Source organism: Phragmites australis, chromosome 14, assembly GCF_958298935.1.
Source record: "Phragmites australis chromosome 14, lpPhrAust1.1, whole genome shotgun sequence".
NCBI lineage: Eukaryota > Viridiplantae > Streptophyta > Magnoliopsida > Poales > Poaceae > Phragmites > Phragmites australis.
In genome coordinates this window covers 26,374,134-26,395,286 of record NC_084934.1, presented here as the reverse complement: position 1 = coordinate 26,395,286, position 21,153 = coordinate 26,374,134, and the positions used below count along the sequence as shown (strand labels likewise).

Sequence of the window (21,153 nt, the reverse complement as noted above, 5' to 3'; positions counted from 1 at the left end):
GAACTATTTGAAAACAAGTAAAATAACTTTGATATATACTCCTTCCGATTATAAATGTAGGTTGTTTTAGACTTATGCACAAGGAATAAGAAAATAGATCAAATGACCTTCTTGCCCTTTATTTATTCTGAATTGAAAAAAATAACTTATTAATTTATGAGAGTGATAGCATTCATTGAACAAGGGCAAGAAGGAAACAAAAGAGAAAAAAGTGCATAAAAATTCGAGAATGACTTATATTTAGAGAATAGTTGAGAAATCTAAAACGACCTATATTTATAATCAGAGGAGTATATCCTATTAGAATTTTTACAGACTTTCTCTTGGACCAGCAATTCGTGTAGGTCCTATGAGAATTTTTTAAACTTCATCTTACACTAACATCTCCGTGAAGGATGGTTAGTGTTTTTTTTTTAAGAAAAGATTGGCTAGTGGTTAATACACATATGCTCTTGATATTTCCACCTCCCACCAAAAGCCGGTACCACAACAGAATACTCCGGAAACGTGTTAGGCGCAAGGGCCCACAGCGTCCTCGACACGTCACACTCTTTTAAGCCCCGACGACAGCGCACCAGAGCCGAGCCGCACAGCCCCTGGCCCAGCTCGGCTCGGCTCGGCTCGGCTCGGGGCGACCCAACACGTGTCCTCGTTGTCTGACACGTGGCCACCCGCCGTGCGCTCGTAGGCCCGCCTGCACCCCTACGAAAACAATTTCCATTCCCGAATAATCGCTGAAAAATAATAAGCGAGAAACTCCTTTTTTTGTTTAATGGAGGCGGAGCTGAGAGATTAGAGGGATACGATTATACGAAGGCCTCTCCTCGTCTCCTGCTGTCTTCCTCTCGTGCTCTCGCTTGGCTGTTCTCCAATCCAGCAACACTCTCGGGTGAGATCTGATTATTCGAATTCCGCTTCGTTTATTCTGTTCTCTCGGTTTCTTTGTTCGATTTGGAGCAGCGGACACCGTTTCTTGGGTGTTGCAATGTTCTGTGCTCGGGACCTGAGGCTCGTGAATTGTCTGTTGGTGGGGGAATTCGTGGCTTGGCAGAGGTTTTTTTGTGAGAAATCTGATGTTCTTGTAGCTTGCTCAGGCGAAGGACGGTAACCTGTTGCTCTTTCTTTCGCGCTGAAATGCTTGGTAATTGAGAGGAGCTGGTCGCTGTGAGACGGTGGGAAGGAGTGGTCTTTGGGAAGAAGGGATTGTTGTGCGTGGTTGTTGCTATGGCGTCGAGGGACTTTCTGGGCGGGTTCGGCGAGGAGGCAGGCGCGTCGGGGGAGAGGGCGGGGAGCGCGCCCGGCGGCGAGTCGGACGAGATCGAGCTCAGCCTGGGCCTGTCCCTTGGCGGCTGCTTCGGCACCGACCCGGCGGGGGAGGCCAAGAAGCCGCGCCTGATGCGGTCCTCCTCCGTCGCGTCCATCTGCTCGCTGCCTGGCGCCGACGGCAACGACCTTGCTGCCGTCGCCCCCCCGCCGGCGGAACTCATGCGCACCACCTCGCTGCCCACCGAGCCCGACGAGGAGCGGTGGCGCCGCCGCGAGATGCAGAGCCAGAGGCGCCTCGCGGCCAAGCGCAAGCGCCTGGAGCGCCGCAACTCCATGAACTCCGGCAGGTCGTCCGCCAGCGCCGGCCGCGACGACACCCCGGAGGCGACGTACCCCAGTGGCTTCCAGCTCCGGCGCTCCGGCGCCTCGCAGGGGAGCACCTCGTCAAGCTTGCCAGAGCAAGGTATATAGCATGCTAATCTCCACTCTTTTACTGCGCTTATCGTGTAGAATTGTTCATTTCTTTGTGTTGGTCGCTAGTTCTTGACGATGCATGAAGGTTCCTGTGTGCACAGATTTGGTTGGATTGGGTTGGGTTTTGTGACTTTCGTCAGGTAGGAGATGCATGAGCACAGAGATCTAGGTGAAGCAGGTTTAATTTGGCATGGATCTTTAGCTGTTGGGTTGTGATTAAGGGTATATTTGGATCATGACTATAGATTTTAAGCAACTGTTTGGTTAACTGTCATAACTATAGCGTTATACTTTGTTAGTTCTACGATCCACGCGTTATACACTTAGTTTTTTTACTAACTTTGCCACACTTATGGCTAAGAATTTGTTACACTTCTTATGACAAGTCACACTTAGCTAACTTTTAAACGTGGCAAACTTAGCCGCCAACCAAATAGATCGTTAGCTTGCTATTCGGCAGAGATGGTGTGTGCAGTGATGGGCTCGCCAGTTGTTCTTGTTACTCCCTGTGTAAAAGAAGTCATTTCGTTGATGATGATGATGGATTTGTGAGCTTAGCGAAAAGAGTGTATGCAGGGGTGGCCTAATCCTCACGTCGTAGGAGTTTTCCGTGTCATGCCCTCATCATCTTGTTTCAGTAATTTGGGAAAATCGTTTGAGCCGTTAGCTTTTGCAGTAGAAATGGAGAACTATTTTTGGACAAAGATGAGGCTTTGGCACATCAGCTCGTATGTCTTCAGTTAGTTGCTAGTGTTTGTTTCGATTGCTGTCACTCACAGAATTCTTTGTTAGATGTGCACGGTTATTAAAGTTTAGGGTGCAATGACATTGCTAGGTGGTAGACCATATAAAGTTAACCTGCATATGCAATGATAGGCAGTAGAGTCATTAGGTAGCATCAAGTGTGATTATTGGACTAATCATTGTATGAGGTGGTGTGTATGATCTACTTTATGCATTGTCCATTGGCAAAGTTCAAAATAAAAAAGTGTGATGGAAAACTTCACATTCGTATCTGCAAAACCTATCTCATGTCAGAATTTCTCTCATTTTCAGCTGGTGCAGGTCATCTCACTTGAAAGACCCCTATGTGCTGGTAGTGTTTTTTCTTTACAGAAATAGACCGGGAAATTTCACGTGATTTGTTTTCGAATGTCTAATTTGATAAAAAAAATTAGTGATTAGTAATACAATAGAAATTTCCATGAATAAACTTGGATATGAATCATTCTTTTCTTGCTGGAATCTGAAGATGTGTGCCTGCAGGTGGTGCCGGTGGCACATCTTCGGACAACACCAGTGGCCAGAACAGTTCGCTCCCCCCGACGGCATCAATGAGAGAGCAGCCGCCGTTGCGCACCCTCCGGTCGCTGACGATGAGGACGACGAGCACCGGCGACCTCCGCAAGAGCATGATGGAGGACATGCCGATGGTGTCCTCCCGGGTGTACAGCCCGGACGGCCGCAAGATTGATGGCTTCCTGTACAAGTACCGGAAGGGCGAGGAGGTGCGCATCGTGTGCGTCTGCCATGGCTGGTTCCTTACCCCGGCAGAGTTCGTGAAGCATGCCGGCGGCGGCGACGTCCCCAACCCGCTCCGGCACATTGTCATCAACCCCCAGGCGTCGGTGTTCTTGTAATCCTGGAGGGAGGCTGGAGTGTACCTGGTGGGAGAGGCAGAAGCTCAAAACTTTTTTCTTTTTTTCTTCTTCTTGGTACTCATGATTAGTTAATTATGTTAGCGATTCTCTGCATTTTCCGATGGGTGCAAAGGAAATGCAGGGCCTGAGCTAGTTACTTGTAAGTTGAAGGGAGTGAACAAATTCGATGTCCGAAATGGATGCTGGTTCAGTTGAGGCACTCGACCGGCCTCAAAACATTTTGCAATTGCACTCCGTAGCTCGTAGCTGGTGCAATCGTGCGGCTGCGGCATATGAAAGGAGTGACTGAAATGACCATACTATCCCTGCAAATTGTGACCCAATCTTCCTGTTGATCAGGTGCAGTTTCTGACAGCTGAGGTGGCAGCACACCGTCTTCATCGGAGAACTAATGTGAAGACAGGACGCGTGTTCCGGCCACATGTGATGCGTGTCTGCTTGGTCGTTCAGATGGGCGTCCGTGCTGTACTGCTGGTGCGGCGGTGTTGTGTGCTACGACGGCATCTCTGGACAGATGCAATTGTGAAAAGCTGCCACGCTCACGAGATTTTGCATCGTCGACCACCACCGTCGTAGATGAGGGAGATGGGTGTCAGTAACAGGATTTGTGTTTTTTTCTTCTTCTACCTAGGCTCCAGTTTTGTACCACCTCCGTTTTTTATTATTATTTTTACTGTAGTAATTTTGATCTCACGTCCCCTACGAAAGATTTATAAATAATAAAAACTTTTGTAACATTAGATTCATCGTAAAATATATTTTATTAAATTAGATACTTTTAAATATTCGTAAATTTTTTAAAAAACGTAAAGATCAATATTGCTACAGTAAAAAATTGGTGATTAGTAAACGAAAACAGAGGATATAATATTTGTGCTATACTTGATCTAATAGTATAAGTCACTTCTAAAAATACCACCACCGTCGAATTCAGGAAGATATACGCCGGTGTGTCTTCTATCTCATAACCTTTATGTCAGAATATGTATCAAACACGTAAAATCCTAAAAACACTCGCATGAAAGTGTAGCAGATTCCCAAACGCACCACATTTCTCACTCCAGGTAAGTTCTAAGGCTTGTAAAAGTATCGGAGACACATGAGTAAAGCATCACATTTTCGGAACTTCTTATACGAGCACGCTCGTTTGTTTCCTCCCTCGCGCATCTTTTTTGTCAATCCATCCACGTGGGATCCACATCAAGAGCAAGGTCTCGAAACAAAAGTGTCATCTACCTTTCGCTTCGTTCTTGTCGCTCTCGTTCATTTTCTTTGCCAGCCCCTCTTCCCTTTTCCCATTCTCTCTCCCTCCTCCATCGGTCTCTCAAAGTAGATTTGAATGAGGAGCTAGCCTCGCCCCCCCCCCCCACCCCCTCTCTCTCGTAGATCTACACGAGGGTGGGCAGTTGTTTGGCTGCCAGGCGCCACTTCCTTTCTCTCTATGGTGACGATGACCGGTGAGGGCACCACTGCTCCCCATCTCTCAATTTTGAAGCCGACTAGATTTTCCTCATTTTTATTTTCCACCTCCCTCTATTATTCTCTCCTTTTGTAGCATAAACAAATTGTCCCAAAACTTTAGTGCAAATTTTTTATTAATTTTTTTGCTCAAAAGTTTCTTGTTAAATTTTTGGGTCAAAAATTTTCAGCTAAATTTTCTGTTAAATTTCTTGGGGTCCTTTTATGATTTTTTTTGTGTGAAAATTTTCTTGAAAACCTTTCTCAAAAAGTTTACCAAAAAAAATATTCTCAAATAAAATTCTCAGAAATTTTCCACGAAAAATTTCCAGAAAAGCTTTCTTGATTTTTGCTGCCAATTTCTTTCTAGTTTTTTTTCGGATTCTTTAGATATTTTGCCAAAAAAAACTTTTTGTCACTCATTTTCGTGAAATACTTTCAATTTTTTCTTGTTGATTTTCCTTAGATGAGCTCTCCCTTTTTCTCATCCTGCTGAAATATTAAGATATTGCTTACCTAATCAGATTAAGGGGAAGGAAGCAAAATCGTCAAAGGCAACTTTCTAGAAAGGGAATCGTCTCATGTTGTCAGAATGATATGACAGAAAGTGTGTGTGCCCCCTAATTAGCAGGGCCCTATGCTCGCGAGCTACTTGAGTTTAGCTCTTTGTAGGATCAATTTAAGTTCAGCTCGAGTTCCAAACGAGCCTGAGCCAAAGATCCATGAGCCTGGCGGGCTCGAATAAGCTCATTTGTTTCTACCAGCCGTGAGTCGCCACCGTCCTTCTTCTCCTCCTCCATTACAGTGACATCCTGTGACTCCACCATGCCGCCTCTTTTAATCGGATTAAGTATGTTTTGTGTACCCCTCTTATTCTATTCAAGAACTTGACAATGTATGCTCTTGCTTAAGGAATAGAGAGGAAATTTTGTGAATTTTGGCTGTTAATAAGCTTACTCAAGTCAAGCTTCGAACTTGTCTCTAGACTCGGTTGGCAACCTTGAGCTCGGCTTTTTTGACAGCCTTATCCCAAAATTCTCGTCAGGTGAGTTTGAAGCCTTTGTTTAAATTGGCCTCCTATACATAGGTTATCCCAATGAAAGTTTCACATAGGACAGCCCAAGTGGCCCAGCACGGCCCACCAACAATGGTAAGTTTTTTCCTTTTTCCTTTTTCTAATATTTATTAGTATTTTATTGTTTGTATTGGCATATGATTTCATGTTTCTTATATCCATTCAACATTTTGAAACACTTTGTTCAACATCTTGCAAAACTAGTTCAATATTTTGAAAGAACAAATTCAACATTTTATTTGAACATGTTTAAATAGAATATTAAAAAACGTGGAACTAGTACATTCAAAATGTTGATTTTTTAAATAACAAGTAAAAAATATATTTATATTGGATCTCATTTTTTGTATTAAATTCTAAACAATACTCTATTTGGTCATAAATACATGTCGTTTTAGAAAAAGGTTTGGTCAACTTTTATAACTTTGACTAGCAATAGCTTTCAAAATATTTAGTTTGGAAATATTAAAATTCTATGTGTAGATTTATCTTAAAAAATACTTTCATAATATTATAAATTTAATAAAAAATTTAAATATATTCTAAGGGTCAAATCTATACATTGAAGACCGTGCTTTTATTCAAAACGATATGAATTTATGACCGGATGAAGTATCATATTTCAAACGGATTCAAAAACGGACTTACGGTTTGAGCAAAAAATACGTTTAAAGATTCAAACTCGAACCACACCTACACCCAACTTTCCAGAGCCAATCAGCATGCACCATGTGTCCGCCCTTGGCCTTAGAGATGTTCTGTTGTCCTCCGCCATTGAGGGCTCGTTTGGATAGCTGAATCAGTTCTGTTTCTGTGCTGAATCGGTGTTGCAGCATGCCCAACGGCACCAGAGGAACCGATTCAAATAGGATCGATTCACCGAAATAGCCTGAATCACCGAAACGCCACATAGGCCGTTTCTCACAAATTCACCCGATTCAGCCCTTACATACAAGATGCCACAAAAATACATTTCTTTTCTCTATAGGTTTAGATATTCTAAAAGGCTCCAAAAAATTTACCAATTTTTATGTAGGTTCTATAATCCATAAGCAATCCATTTTAACTAGTTGCACTCAAAAAGCTTGAACAGAATCCAAATTAAAATTCATTAAACTTGACTGCTTTTGCACCTTCCTTGAATTTTTAGAGCTTTAAAAGGATTCCCAAAATTTAGAAAAAAATAACCAATATTCATATTAATTGATGGAATAATTTCTAAAATTATCTCTAGCTCTAAGTTATATTGTGAAATTTCAAGTTTCTTCACATGACCTCACTTTTCATGAATTTGATCAATTCCAATTAAATTCAAATGCATGCAACAATTGCTAAAAAATAGTTAGAGATGATGCTCATATTGTATATGTATGTCAATTGTTGTTATTGAAAAGAAAAACAGCATATCATCAAAGGGCAAAGTGGTTAATTACACCATCATCCTCTCTGTCAAGAAATTGAATCCAAACAGCTATCCAAATGGTTTCATATGTGATTTTGATTCAACAGAGAATCATTTCCAGTGAGAATCCAGAGCCAAAATGTTTATGAGAGAAATCGAAACCTTACCAAATGCATCCGGAATCTCCGCCATCAGATCCAACCCCGCACCAATCTCAAATGGAAAGTGTTGTGGGTGCGGATTTTTTTTCTTTTGCAGGAAGAGAGGATTTTATTGATTAAGACATAATATCCTTACAAAGGTTTGATGAAATCTAGAACATTGCCTACAGACACGACACACTCCTTACAACTCATGGCTCAATGAGTAAGTTCATGAGCAACTTTGTTACTAGACCTTCCTATTTTCTTGACATCCAAGTTCACAAGAGCATGGCACTCACTTCACGCTTCAGCAATAACAAGAGCCATCAGCGATAGGTTCGGTAAGGGAGAGCAGAGCTTGGCCACCACATTTGAGCAGTCTGATTCAAGTATGACTAACGCGTCGAACCATTAGACAACTAAGCGAATGCCTTCTTGACATGCAATCACTTCGGCTTCTTCGACGTCCCTGCAATTGAAAAGCACATGGCAGGACAGTGGGTACGGAAATATTGGTACAAAAGGATTACGAAATCGACTTCATCACCTGAGCTTCGACTGTTCTGGAGCGTGCTGTTTCCTCTCTCCTACTGCCCAAGCCCAAAGTATAATCCTCTTCTTCTACTTGTAATAATCTTCCCTCGAGAAGTTTAGAGAAAATTTTGGTACATCCGGACTGACCAATCTTAGCAGGAAACTACGGTTGAATAGTATTATTTTTGAGTTCTGACTAACGCTGAAGAATTTTGGGGAGCTCTAGCTCAATTTGCCACATGAGCGTTAGATCCATTCATGGGTAGCTGTGGTTTCTGCTTGGCTCGTTGCTGACGGCGGCAAGGCTCTGCGAGGCGTCAGCATCGTTCAGAACAAACGAGATCTCGTGAGGTATAGCGGCGGCCATCGGGGCTTTCGTAGGATGCGGCGGCAAATTTCGAGCACCGAAGATGAAGCATTGCGTGGCTACAGCTCATGGTGGCTTCGCAGTCGCAGCGTCGCGATGGGCGGCGGCAAGCGGCCCGATAGGTTTACCCGGCAACAATGTCGTGGCCGTGGCCGTGGCCGAGCAGCCCAGTAGCCTCTAGCCACCATGCCTGTTTGCGTAGTCTCTGATTTGACGAGATGGAGAGCGAGCGAACTGCCGGTTTACATGAGAGACTAGCTAAGTGCTCCTATTTTCTAATCAAAATATAAATATTGGATGCGTGATAGCATCAGTTATAAAGATATAGATGTATCATAAAAACGTCGTCGAACGAATACGTTGAGAACTATATCGTAATTTAAATTCAGATAGACCCGAAAAAGTAGGATGTGATTATCTGTTAATTTTTATCATAATTTCTTTATTTATTTTCTTTAGTAAAACAGATCCTATAGCTATAGTTGGTAACAAGGCGAAGATGTTGGATGACAAAAGTAGATAAATTATTCAAATTTTAGAAGCTTTTATTAGATAGGAAGAAAATAGAGAAAGATGTGAGGTGGGAACCAACTCGTATTTTATATTCCTTTTCGTATCCGTTTTGGATTTTTTATAAATTTTTTAAATCCAAAAAATATAAATATATGCATTGTTTTGAAATTTTATAATTCTATACTCATGTCATCGGGTGGAAGTGTCCCCTTTCAAACAGGCGATATGTTTAAAAAAAATAAAAATACAGTGTTTCAATACTCTTAAAATTTAAAATACTATTGAAATGTTTGGGTATCTAAACAGATTTAAATAGAAAATTGTTAAAAAAAAGTTATAGATCTAGTCTTAGAGACATAATTTTTATATAAAAATAATCTCTATCCAGAATCATATGAAAAAGTTGTGAATTTTTTTAATATCGTGTGTGAGACATATGACTTGTCGGCACGCAGAGTACCGACAGACCCTGAACCCACTGCCACATAAGATGTCAGCACTTCGTGTGCCGACAGATACCTATTTACGCAAATATTAGATTTAGTTATTATTTTTATAATTTTCTAATAAATAAAATATTAATTAAAAAATTCGTCATCAGTTCCGGTCGTGGGCTCAGGCCCAACCCATCTGTGTGACGTACACCGGAAGAAAAGCCCAACTGCCTCAACATGTTTATACCTCCCCCGATTATTTTTCTGCTAGTTAGTTCGCAGTAAAATCTAGGTTTTTCAGAGCTCCAGCTTCGATAATTAGCTAGGTATTTTTAGTTCTAAAAATTTATGAAACTAAAATTATTAGTGTACCGAGATGTTTGAATGAGTCATTTTATTTATATTTGAATCTAAAAATAAAGACTTAAATCACTCTATCTTAATCTACACATGCAAGATCTGATATGAAGCTAGTAACGACGGCTTGGCTCGACTTGACTCGTTCAAGCTTATTTAGATAACGAGTAGGCTTGACTCGGCTCATTAATAAAACAAGCAGAAAAGCTAGCTTGGCTCGCTCGTTAGCCGCTCGAGCTAGCTCATTTGGCTCGTGTGCCAGGTAATAACTTTGAGCAATACAAGTGTATAAAAATATTTGAGCAATTACTATGTGTATGAGCTAAAAAAACGAGCTATACAAAAGAAATCAGTTATGTGGCCATTTTTCTTGGAGTGCAACCAGACGAGAGCATGATGAAAATAGCTAAATCTCACATAAGTTTTTTGGACTTGCAAATTGCAACAAGTTTAAATAAAACTAATAAAGTTTTCCTACATAAAAATCAGCCTCTACCAATAACAAACTTGTGTGATGTAACCATCCAGATACAAATAAGCTATTAACATAATAAACAATAAAAAAACTAGTGATACTATTAACAATAATAGAACAAGTTCAATGAAACGAGCTATGCGACACGAAGGATCTGACAATTTGGAAGCGAAACGGCGAGTGGCACCGACCAACGACAAAGAAGACGAGTGAGAACGAGCTATACCGCTAGATTTGGGCCATCTAGAGGTGTGAGACGAGTTTGTCCCATCTGGATTGCTAGCTTGGGCGGTTAGGACGTTGGGAAGACTTGGATGTCACTGGCTCGTAAGCAGCTAACGAGTTATAAAACTAGTTTGACTAGTAAAAATCTAGAACGAGCTAAGTTAGCTCGCGGGCTGCGAGTTTTTCTTCCGGCACAAATCTTATTGTAATCTTCCCCAACAAACATCATAATATCATACCGGATTAACTGGGATTAATCTAAATTACACTGGAATATTCCTCTCCTTATATGTAGCGCTCGCCGTCGCCGCAGCCCAGTCCACTCCTCCCTCCCTCAAAGCCGGCGGTCGCAGCAGCCAGCAGCCACCACGCCGGCGGAAATGGCCTCCCTCTGTACGTGCACACGTCCGTTAACACGACGCCATAGTCCAGTGACCTCTTGGCCATCCGCGACGCGCCATGCTCTTGATATACCGTTGCATTTTGCGTGCGTGCAGGGATCGCGGCGGTGTTGGCGGCCGTGGTCGCGGCGAGCGCGGGCGGCGGCGCGGCGCGGCCGCTGGTCGGGGGAGGCGGGGCGTGGGAGGACAGGGCGCCGCTGCAGACGTCGCGCCCGTTCAACATCGCGCACCGGGGCTCCAACGGCGAGCTGCCCGAGGAGACGGCGGCGGCGTACGCTCGCGCCATCGACGAGGGCGCCGACTTCATCGAGGCGGACATCGAGGCGACCAAGGACGGCCACCTCGTCTGCTTCCACGACACGACGCTCGACGACGTCACCGACGTCGCCGACCACCCGGAGTTCGCAGACCGCCGCCGCACGCTCGAGGTGCAGTGGGCCAATGTCACCGGGTACTTCATCAGTACGTGCATCTATCCCGCCTCCCGTGCACTCATGCATGCACGCACACGTGCATCGGATTAATTAATCCCGTAATCTCATCTCGTTGATGATCGATCGAGTGGATAATCCGAAGCTTCTGTTCTTGATTTCTTGCAGCTGATTTCACGCTGGCGGAGCTGAAGACGCTGAGGGCGAAGCAGAGATGGGACTTCCGTGACAAGTCCCACAACGGTGCGTGCGTCCAGACCGGCGATCTAATCGCCATTCTGGCGAATCCTTTTCCTCTGAAATCGACGAGCAGTGCTTACAGATTCTGGTTAAATAAAATTCTCTTTGTTTCCGCAGGCATTTCGCCGATCATCACGTTCGACGAGTTCATCGACATCGCACTGAACGCCAAGAGAGTCGTCGGGATCTACCCGGAGATGAAGAACCCCGTGTTCATGAACAAGCACGTAGGCCCCATTTTCTCGTAGAAATATGAACAAGCACGTAGGGTTAATTTCTTACTGTTAATTACTGGCTTGCGCAGGTGAAGTGGGCGGACGGGAAGAAGTACGAGGACAAGTTCATGGCGACGCTGAAGAAGTACGGGTACGGCGGCAAGTACATGTCACCGGCGTGGCTGGCCAAGCCGGTCTTCATCCAGTCCTTCGCGCCAACGTCGCTCGTCCGTGCCGCGGACCTCACCGACTCGCCGCTCGTGTTCCTGGTCGACGACGTGACCGTCCGGACCGAGGACACCAACCAGTCGTACGACGAGATCACCTCGGGCGAGTACCTGGACTACATGAGACGCTACGTGGTGGGCATCGGGCCGTGGAAGGACACGGTGGTGCCGCCGACCAAGGACAACCGGCTGGCGACGCCGACGGACCTCGTCGCCATGGCGCACGCGCGGGGGCTGCAGGTGCACCCCTACACGTACCGCAACGAGAACAAGTTCCTGCACTTCAACTTCCGGCAGGACCCCTACGCCGAGTACGACTACTGGCTCAACGACGTTGGCGTCGACGGGCTCTTCACCGACTTCCCGGCCAGCCTCCGCCGGTTCCAGGAGTGGACCGCAAAGAAGAGGGACTGACCATGATTCATGATCGATTGGGGTAGCATACACGCATGGGGTGTTTGCATAGTTCAGCTCAGTTAGTCTTTATATATATATTGGATTGTTTGGAGTTAGATTATATGTTATTTTTCGGATTCTTCATGATTGGTAGGCATCAGATTGATATCCTGGAGTTGTTTTCAGGGAGAGACAAATCCTTGGATTTTTCATTGGCCATACATGGGTTCATTGGATTAGTTCCTCTGATCCGTTTTGTGCGGTTAGGATCCTACTAACAACCGGTCAGTAACTAGCTGGTGCTGCAATTGATAGGTGGCAAAACAAGGCTTCAGAATTTCCAGAGTGGCAAATTGCTTCCATGTGATCCCCTGTTATCTTGGGATAGAATTCACCTTGTTTGACGTGATCGACATGCAGATTCCTCTGACCTTCAGCCTATTGTGATGTGCAATTAGAACTGCATGGGACTGGTCAAGAGATACAGGCATTCAGACAACCTGCGAACTGAAACATGTTGCACACAGGTGGTACATGGTAATCCATTAAAGCACTAAACGGCAAAAACTTTGGTCGACGAGTAGCCACTGAACAGTCCTCTGTATGTACATTTGCAGAGTGAGTACGAACTGAAGCCTGATTCGACATAGGTATGCATCAAGAGTCACTAGATGGTGAAAGCCTCAATGCATGGCCAATACAGACCGAAACAAGCGCAAACGCTGAAATTCTGAAGCGGATGAAGGGAACCTTTCGGGTTCTTCAGAAGAAAAACATAGACAGCATTCCTTGTTTCCACTTACTGTGAGTTTGTTATGCAGGTCAATAGGTCATGTAATTTGAATTCATTTATATTTGAGAGATGTTGTGCCCTCTTTCTTTTTATACTTCAGCAGATTCAGGATGGTAATTATTACTCTCTTGCCAGATGACATACAAATCAATAACAGCAGCACTTTGGCAATACCAGAAACAATGAGGTTGAGTCATCATTACCAAAAATGCAGAAATTTTCTGAAAGAGCATATGCACGCATACACAAGGGTGTTGTTCAGGGTCGTAAACTTGGGTCACACCATGTTCAATGTTTCAGGATTTCCTATTTCGCTATATGCATGATGTTGAAAACCTTGATCTACATATACAAATTCAAAACAGAAGACAATAATGTAAATAATTCGGAATTGTAAACCATAACAGACATCTCAAGGGGTGTTGTAGAAATATGATAGCATGCGGAATGTCAGGAACCTTTTTTAAGGCAATTTCATGTATGCTACTCGCATGCTGGTACTTGATACTGCTTACATATGGGTCGTATACACACTAATACGCTGGATACACTCTAAAGGAAATAACAGAAGAACACAAGTCAGGCAATCTTAAATGAAATCTTTGGCATTAAAATTGTTAATTTACATCTCATCGTCTTATCTGCAGATACATTAGTGAGAGATTCAGGGGAAAACTATATTATACAAAGCTGCCTACAAGATAAAATCTAGTCAAACAGATGATTAGAAAAAAAAATCATCAAGGGCGCAGGTCACAGCTATCTTTACCTTCTTCTACATGTTGAATATGTAAATTTTGCATCCTTTATCGGTGTTCACGAATTGGAGGCTGTAGTTGCTTTAACCGTTGAACGACCTGCTTCATAGTTGGACGTATAGAGAGCGAATCAACAGTGCACATCACTGCTAAATGCAATGTCTCTACCAAGTCATCGTGTGGCCCAACATCCCACAGACCATCAATAAAGAATTCACGAGCACGGCCTTGACGAAGCAGCATGCATGCCCAAGCAACTATGTTGAACCCATTACCATAAGGAGAAAATGACGGATCCAAGGCTTTCTTGTCTGAGGTTAACTCCATCAGGACAACACCGTAGCTATACACATCAGCTTTATCTGAAACACGGCAAGTCATTGCATATTCTGGAGCAACATATCCAAAAGTTCCAGCTACACCAGTGGTTGCATGGGTTTCTGAATTTCCCAAGAGTCTTGCCAGTCCAAAGTCCGAGAGATAAGCATTATAGTTAGTGTCCAACAAAATATTGCTTGGTTTCACGTCCCGGTGAAGGATCCGAGGAACACAAGTATCATGTAGATAAGCGAGTGCTTTTGCAATGTCCAACGCAATCTTGTGCAGCATTTTCCAGTCTACTGGTCTCTTCGATCTCTCCTGTATAAACCTCTCGAGGTTTCCTCCAGGCAAGTAGTTATATATGAGAAACATTTCAGATTCACCAAGATGGTAGCCTACCAAGGTAACAAGGTTGGTATGTCTTAATCTCCCTAAGGTTTTTATCTCAGCATCGAACTGTTGGGCTCCCTGAAATCTCCCAACAGAGAGCCTCTTAATAGCTACCAACACTCCAGGTGAAATTTCAGCTTTGTAAGTGGCTCCGAAGCCTCCACTTCCAATGCAATTGCTCGCGTTGAAACTTCCAGTGGCTCGAACAACAGTCTCATAAGTGATTGGCACACCGATATCTTGGAAGAGTGTAACTTCTCTTCTTCCAGAAGACCGGGCTGACATTCGGGGAGCGCACTTCCTTGTGTATATGAAGAGCACGATCAATGCAAGGAGGACAGAGACAATGGCTGTTGCAGAAGTTATAGAAGCAATTTCAATTGCATTGAATGAATTGTTCCCTCCATTTTGTGGGTCTGAAGGTGCTGTATCATTGTAGTCATTTGAATTCAAACCACGACCCTGCTGAGCAACTGAGGGCACAGCCAGAGTGTACACGTGACAAGATTGCAGTAAAGGATTCCCAATGACGCTGTCACATCTAACCGTATTGCCATTCGTTGGCACCGGACCAGACAAATTGTTGAACGACGCATTAAACATGGTAAGGGATGCTGAGTTAGCAAATCCTGAAGGAATCTTCCCAGTAAGTTTATTGTTATCAAGGAGGAGTGCGGTAAGATTTCTCAAGTCAGCAAGGGTACCAGGGATCACCCCTGTGAGGAGGTTTGATGACAGGTCCAATACCTTCAGAGCGCGCAACTGATTAATATCCGCTGGAATGGTGCCGTTCAGAAGGTTATGGGCCAAAGAGAGGCGCTCTAAATGCGGCAAGTTCTTCACAGAAGTAGGAATTTCACCACTAAAGCGGTTCCTACTCAGATCCAAGCTGATAAGATAGCTTAACTGTCCGATACTTGTTGGTACCATACCTGAAAGCTGATTACCAGCAATACCAAGAACAACAAGAGAACTGCACAACGAGCCAATCTCTGCAGGAATTGCACCAGTTATCAAGTTGTTGCTGACTTCCACAACGAAGCCCCTTGAGCTGTTGCACTTGTCAAAGAAGCCAGGCTGCAGCTGACCGCCAAGATGATTCCCATCAGCCAAGAAAGCATAGGCACCCTGCATCCCCAACTTCTCAGCAGCAAGCGGCAAGGATGTAACCATGCCAGTAAAATTGTTCCGAGCAAAACTATGGTAGCTCGTCAAATCCGCACCCAATCTTAACGAGGATGATATGATGCCAGCAAGCGCTTGATAGGTGAAGAAGGAAGAATACTCTGACACCAAGTCATCGAATGGGAGCTGGGATGAAAGACAATTCTTTGAGATAAATACTGGAATCGAGCCAGACAACTGGTTTCCACTGACATCAAACACGTCCATGCAAGGCACCGGTAGTGAAGGATCAACTGAATCTGTAAACTTGTTCGAGCTCAAGTTCAAGAACTTCAGATTCTTACATTCCACCAGGCCCTTAGGAATCCCACCAGAGAACAAATTCTCCCCCAAATTCATCATCTCCATGCTCTGGCAAGAACTCCAATTACCTGGTAACTCTCCCTCCAATGTAGCCCTTGGCGCCCACAGCACCCTCATCTTCGGCAACATAGCGACAGCATCTGGAATCCCTCCTTGGAAGTAATTGAAGTCATCGACATCCCCATAATCGGACGAGTTCGAACCACCAAGTGGCGCATAAGGATTGGACAGCACAAGCACAGACAGCTGAACACAACCACCAAGCTCCGCTGGCAAAGGCCCACTCAAACTGTTCCTTGACACATCCAAAGCCCGCAAATTCCTGAGCCGGCCAATCTCTGGCGGGATGACGTCATCCAACAGATTGGAGGACAGCAGGAGCACCTCCAGCTCGCTGCAGTTCCCCAGGCTCCGGGGGATGCCACCGACGAGTAGGTTCCGGGAGAGGTCGAGGAACTGCAGGCTGCGGCACCCGGCGCCGCCGAGTTCGTCAGGGATGGCGCCGCCGAGGCGGTTAGAGGCAAGCGACAGGCGCCGCAGCCCCTGGAGCGCGCCAAGCGCGGCGGGCACGGAGCCGTTGAGCTGGTTGTAGGCGAGGTCCAGCGTCTGGAGCGCGGCGCAGGCGAGCGCCTCGGGGATCTCCCCCTGGAGGCGGTTGCCGGAGAGGTCGAGCACGCGGAGGCGGCGCAGCGACCAGATCGCGGGCGGGAGCGGGCCCGAGAGCGCATGGGAGGGGAGCGCGAGCACGCGGAGGCCCCGCAGCGCGGCGACGGCCGGGGACAGCGCGCCCGCGAGCGCGCGCCCGGGCGAGGAGGAGACGTTGAGCGCGACCACCTCGCCGCCCGCGCCGCAGGACACGCCCGGCCAGCGGCAGTGGTTCGCGGAGGCCGGGGTCCAGTCACGCAGCAGCCCGCCGGGGTCAGCCGTCACAGCCGCCTTGAACTTCAGCAGGGCCTCGCGCTCCCCGCCCCCGCCAGCGCCGCCGGAGACCGTGGTAACGTCTCCGAGCAGCAGCTGCAGCAACATGAGCTTCAGTAGGGTTCGACCTGCGGGGGTGGCCATGGGCGGCGGCGACGGGGGCCGCCGTCGCATTGAGGCGCGGCAGTGGGAACGCCCCGCCCGAGTCCTAAGCCTGCAGTGGAGTGTGGCGGTGGCGGAGGCAGCCGGCGGCGTCGAGAGGGCACGCGTGGATTTTTTACGGCAGGGACCTCGGGGCAGGTGGGGTTTTGCGTTTTGCGCCCTCGGGTGGAGGTGCTGGTGGGGGATGCTTGGTTTGGAAGCTTGGACTGGAGCATGTGAGCGAGCGGCTGGGTTGCACTGCGCACAGTGTGGTTCGCGGCGAAGGGCTCCGCTTACTCGCAAATTGCACTACAGCATGATGCTGTAGTAGCTTAGGGGGGTTGTTGAGTTTACTTTTAATTTATTAGGGAATTTGTGTGTGCTTATTAAGAGCTTTTTTTTTTGAAGGAGTGCTTATTAAGAGTTTGTTGCTTTGTTCTTGTGCCACTCTAATTTTGCTATTTGTGTCTATGGTACTGGAATTTGTGCGTGTGAATGCGACACGCTCAAATTCCACACATAGATAGCCGCATGCACACAAATACCAGCGACATACACAAAAGTAATGAGCTTAAAAAGGCACAAATCAAAACAACGAACTCTTGATGACATGACATGCACACCAAATTCCTGATTTCCGGAATGACATCCTAAATTGGTTAGCATTTATAATATGTCAATTCTAATCTTACCGTGCTACAAAAGTAGAAGGCTAAAATCAATTTCTTTATAAGGAATTGAGAATAAAATCTAGACATTACATGTCCGTGCGCGTGGAGTTAGCTTGAAGATTTAATATGCGCAGTGGTGACATTTTCTACTAACAGCTAAATACTCGGGATATAGCCGCTTGGACTATAGAATTGGCTGCTAGAGAGAAAGAGAAAACAATAGTGAAATTTGGTGTTGGCATCGTCTCTAGATACATAAGAAATGGCTAGTGGGGAAGGTAAACTTCGAGAATAGAATAGGAGAATAATCACATGATGTATTTTTATATCAATATATAGTGCACTCAGAGTGGAATATGGAAGTCAACTGAAAAAGGAATAACATAATGATGTAAGTTTAGAGTAGGGAAGGAGGTTGAGTATGAGGGTGATGGTTTTAGCTACAAAGAAGAGGGAATATGACTGACTGTACAGGTAATTGGGGGTGACCAGATAAAAAAGTGAGGGCAAGATCTTTTGGAGATAAAAAGTGAGGGCTGATCCAAACGAGTGATAATTATGTGATACCAAACCACTTACAGTAAAATATATATAGTCTTAAAAATGATTGTTTCATGAGGGAAAGTAATTTTATTCTCTCATACCCAGATTGACTTTTTTTTGCCACACCATTAAACGAATATCTTTTATTCATTTGTAAGAAAAACTATAAATAATATATTAGATATCAACCAACTTGAAGCATTATTTGATTTGAGCCACTCAATTAAAAGATAAAACACACCTTTTTTATAATCTTGCGACTATCGCCACATTCCACATTCGCAAGATAAGTTCGAGAACAATCAAATGGATACATTATGGCCAAACCAACCATCTTTTTTATTTACCGTCCCATTGTCACCATAAAGTGAGAGAACATTCAAATGATGCAGTTTGGCTCAATCGCTCAATTAGTGGCAGTTGGCATAAAACATACCTTACTCCATTTTATTCTTTTTATTTGTTCTTTTAAATATGTGTGGTCAAACTTTTGAAAGTTTGGCTGCTAATATGTTTAAAACTATCAAGAGTGGTTATATAAAAATTATACTATTAGATTTATCTTTACAAATGGTTTAATAAAAATATAATTTTATTAGTATATATTCGTATTAAGTAATAAAAATAGTAATCAAAGTTATATTTTAAGACCATGAAAAATTGATAAGGACGAATAAAAAAGAATCGAGGTAGTATTTGACTATCATCTAATCACAAGGCATTTTACACCTCCGAACACCATTTGTTTCAAAACCAGGACAGGCAAAATAGAGCAATTTCTTTTGCAACATTGGTGTCCCCTTAGGCTTCTTCTGAAAATACGAGCAACGCACGGTACCCAGCCCAAAAATGCACCGGAGCAAGAGTGTGCTCGCGTGCAATTTGGCGAAAAGGCGCCCGCTTTCCCCCCGGCGGCTTCTGCTTTCCACTGTCGCCTTTCACACCGGCCCAAGCCGACCCGACCCGACGCTCCCACCCCCGCCACCCACACCACTCCATCCCAAGCGTCCGTTCCCCATCGCACGGTGTAGATCCGCGATCGAGGAGGCGGGTACGTCCTCACCCAGTGCCCTTGGCCTCGCGGGTGCGCCCCCTCCCACCCGTTGCTTTCCGCGGCGGGGGGTTGGGAATTCCGAAAGCGACGACGCGTCCCACCCGCCCGCGCCACGCCGAGGCTTCGGACGCCACCGGGCATCGCCGATGTGGGGGCCACCGTCAGTGACCGGCCCGAGGGCGGGTAGGAAGGACCGAAGGAGCTCGCGCGACGGCGTGGGATGGCTCAGCTCCTCTCGGGAATGCGGGGCCCGGCAGCAGTCAACGTGCAGCGGGGGCCGCGGTCAAAGCGAGCGGCGCCTGCCGGGCTGCGGTAGTGTTGTCCGCGTCCGCGTGCGCGAGTTGATCATGCGGCGAGTGCGGTGAGCCCGCACGTTGGGTGTACCTCGCCGGCGAATGGAGTCGGCTGAAGAAAAGGACGTGCTCCGCTCCGTCGTCTCACTTTTTTTTTCCGGGTCGCGTTGCGTGTTAGGTTCGGTCGGCTGAATGAGATGAGATTGTTTTGATAAGATGAGATTGGGTAGGATGGTTCTAGATAAGTTGATATAAATAGGATGTATTTGGTTGTAAAAATGTTGTTGTATCGTATAGTATTTGTTTAGTAAAAATAGATGGAGGTTGTATAACTTTTGAGAAGAGTGTTTAGTTAGTTGTATGAGTGGATGCTGTAAATTTTTGAAATTGTTTAGTTGTCTGTACGAGCGTAGGCTGTATCTTTCCAATATGTATATGAGTGAAGCTCAATTTGGACGTATCGTATTGTCAGAATAACTCATGCAGGCTGCATCCACCATGCAAGCAACCAAACAGACTTTTATACGATAATTATGAGTAGATGCAAGTTTCTCGTATATCCAGGTTCGGATGCAGCAAACCAAATAGATCCGTGGTTTTTTGGATGATACGAGAATGTGTTTAGTTGGTTATATGGAATGAAACGACTTGGTATAAAATTCTGTTTGGTTACCTGAATGTGTTGATTCTAGATGGACTTTATAGAATGATAAAAATACATATAAATAGAGTATTACAAAGGAACTCACTTTTGTATCATATAACTTAGGGCTAAAAATAATTTTAGAAATTAGTCTATCATATAAGAAGAATATTAATGAATTTTTCTAGGTATTTAGAATTTATTTGAGTCTCTAACACTTGTTAGAAGTTATAAAAGTAGTGTTTTTTAGAGAATTTTAGTTTAAATTATGCACAGTCTTTTGGGTGAATTCTATTAAAATAGGTTGTACATTGATTATAGAACATATAAAAAAATTTAAATTTTTGAAACAACAAAAGACCAATTTTTAAAGCAACAGACGACCGACTTTCAGAATATTGTTCATAGCGGGACACTCGGTCTTGGATCACGTGTCATTCGATCAAATTGGGCGTATCAAGCTCTTCAACATCAAGAGTGAATATGCTACCAACCAAATACGTGTACCACGCCTCGTCCTGCATGATCTCATACAGGATCAGGCTCATATGCCCAACCAAACATAACCTTAGTGAAAAAATGACAGGTTCCTTTCCACGTGCGTGATAACAGTTGGAGACTAGCATCCTCTGCTTCGCAGGAGCACTTGTCTTGCTGAAGATACGTCGAAAACTTTTTTTTAATAATAAAAGTACAACTTCAGGTCTGGAATCATATATCCTCATAAAATGAAGAAAAAAGTGAAAGATTTCATATCTTTCGCTTGCTGGGTTTTGTGATCATTTGTGGTTTTCCTACCTCGATGTGAATTCGTTGGAATCCTATTCTAGTTCCACATGTGCGATT

The 21,153-nt window shown here is 44.8% G+C and overlaps 3 protein-coding genes across 4 annotated transcripts; 2 read left to right on the top strand and 1 right to left on the bottom strand.

Annotated features, from left to right (window-relative positions):
• Window positions 1-729: 729 nt before the first annotated feature.
• LOC133890664 (ninja-family protein Os07g0602900-like) lies at window positions 730-3,619 on the top strand. Of its 2 annotated transcripts, none has more exons than XM_062331141.1 (3): window positions 730-889; window positions 1,095-1,729; window positions 3,007-3,619. In XM_062331141.1, exons 2-3 carry the CDS (start codon window positions 1,225-1,227, stop codon window positions 3,378-3,380), a joined length of 879 nt encoding a protein of 292 aa, XP_062187125.1. In that variant the 5' UTR covers window positions 730-889; window positions 1,095-1,224; the 3' UTR covers window positions 3,381-3,619. The 2 variants fall into 2 exon arrangements, with proteins under 2 accessions (XP_062187125.1, XP_062187124.1); XM_062331140.1 differs by having other exon boundaries at window positions 734-889; window positions 1,086-1,729.
• A 5,764-nt stretch (window positions 3,620-9,383) lies between these two features.
• Window positions 9,384-12,312, top strand: LOC133890663 (glycerophosphodiester phosphodiesterase GDPD6-like). Its single transcript, XM_062331139.1, has 5 exons — window positions 9,384-9,396; window positions 10,882-11,247; window positions 11,385-11,459; window positions 11,574-11,683; window positions 11,761-12,312. Exons 1-5 carry the CDS (start codon window positions 9,384-9,386, stop codon window positions 12,310-12,312), a joined length of 1,116 nt encoding a protein of 371 aa, XP_062187123.1.
• Window positions 12,313-13,676: 1,364 nt separating this feature from the next.
• Window positions 13,677-19,512, bottom strand: LOC133890369 (LRR receptor-like serine/threonine-protein kinase RPK2). Its single transcript, XM_062330762.1, has 2 exons — window positions 19,381-19,512; window positions 13,677-17,412 (listed from the first exon to the last, which is right to left on the bottom strand). The coding sequence occupies exons 1-2, from the start codon at window positions 19,510-19,512 to the stop codon at window positions 13,894-13,896; spliced, it is 3,651 nt and encodes a 1,216-aa protein (XP_062186746.1). The 3' UTR covers window positions 13,677-13,893.
• Between the last annotated feature and the right edge of the window lie 1,641 nt (window positions 19,513-21,153).

Coding starts and splice junctions, on each gene's coding strand:
- LOC133890369 (XM_062330762.1), bottom strand. CDS start 19,512: ATGCCCGGTGGCGTCCGAAGCCTCGGCGTGGCGCGGGCGGGTGGGACG. Junction 17,413..19,380: donor CGCGAGGCCAAGGGCACTGG/GTGAGGACGTAC, acceptor ATCATGCTGTAG/TGCAATTTGCGAGTAAGCGG.
- LOC133890664 (XM_062331141.1), top strand. CDS start 1,225: ATGGCGTCGAGGGACTTTCTGGGCGGGTTCGGCGAGGAGGCAGGCGCG. Junction 1,730..3,006: donor GTCAAGCTTGCCAGAGCAAG/GTATATAGCATG, acceptor GTGTGCCTGCAG/GTGGTGCCGGTGGCACATCT.
- LOC133890663 (XM_062331139.1), top strand. Junction 11,248..11,384: donor TGTCACCGGGTACTTCATCA/GTACGTGCATCT, acceptor GATTTCTTGCAG/CTGATTTCACGCTGGCGGAG. Junction 11,460..11,573: donor CCGTGACAAGTCCCACAACG/GTGCGTGCGTCC, acceptor TTGTTTCCGCAG/GCATTTCGCCGATCATCACG.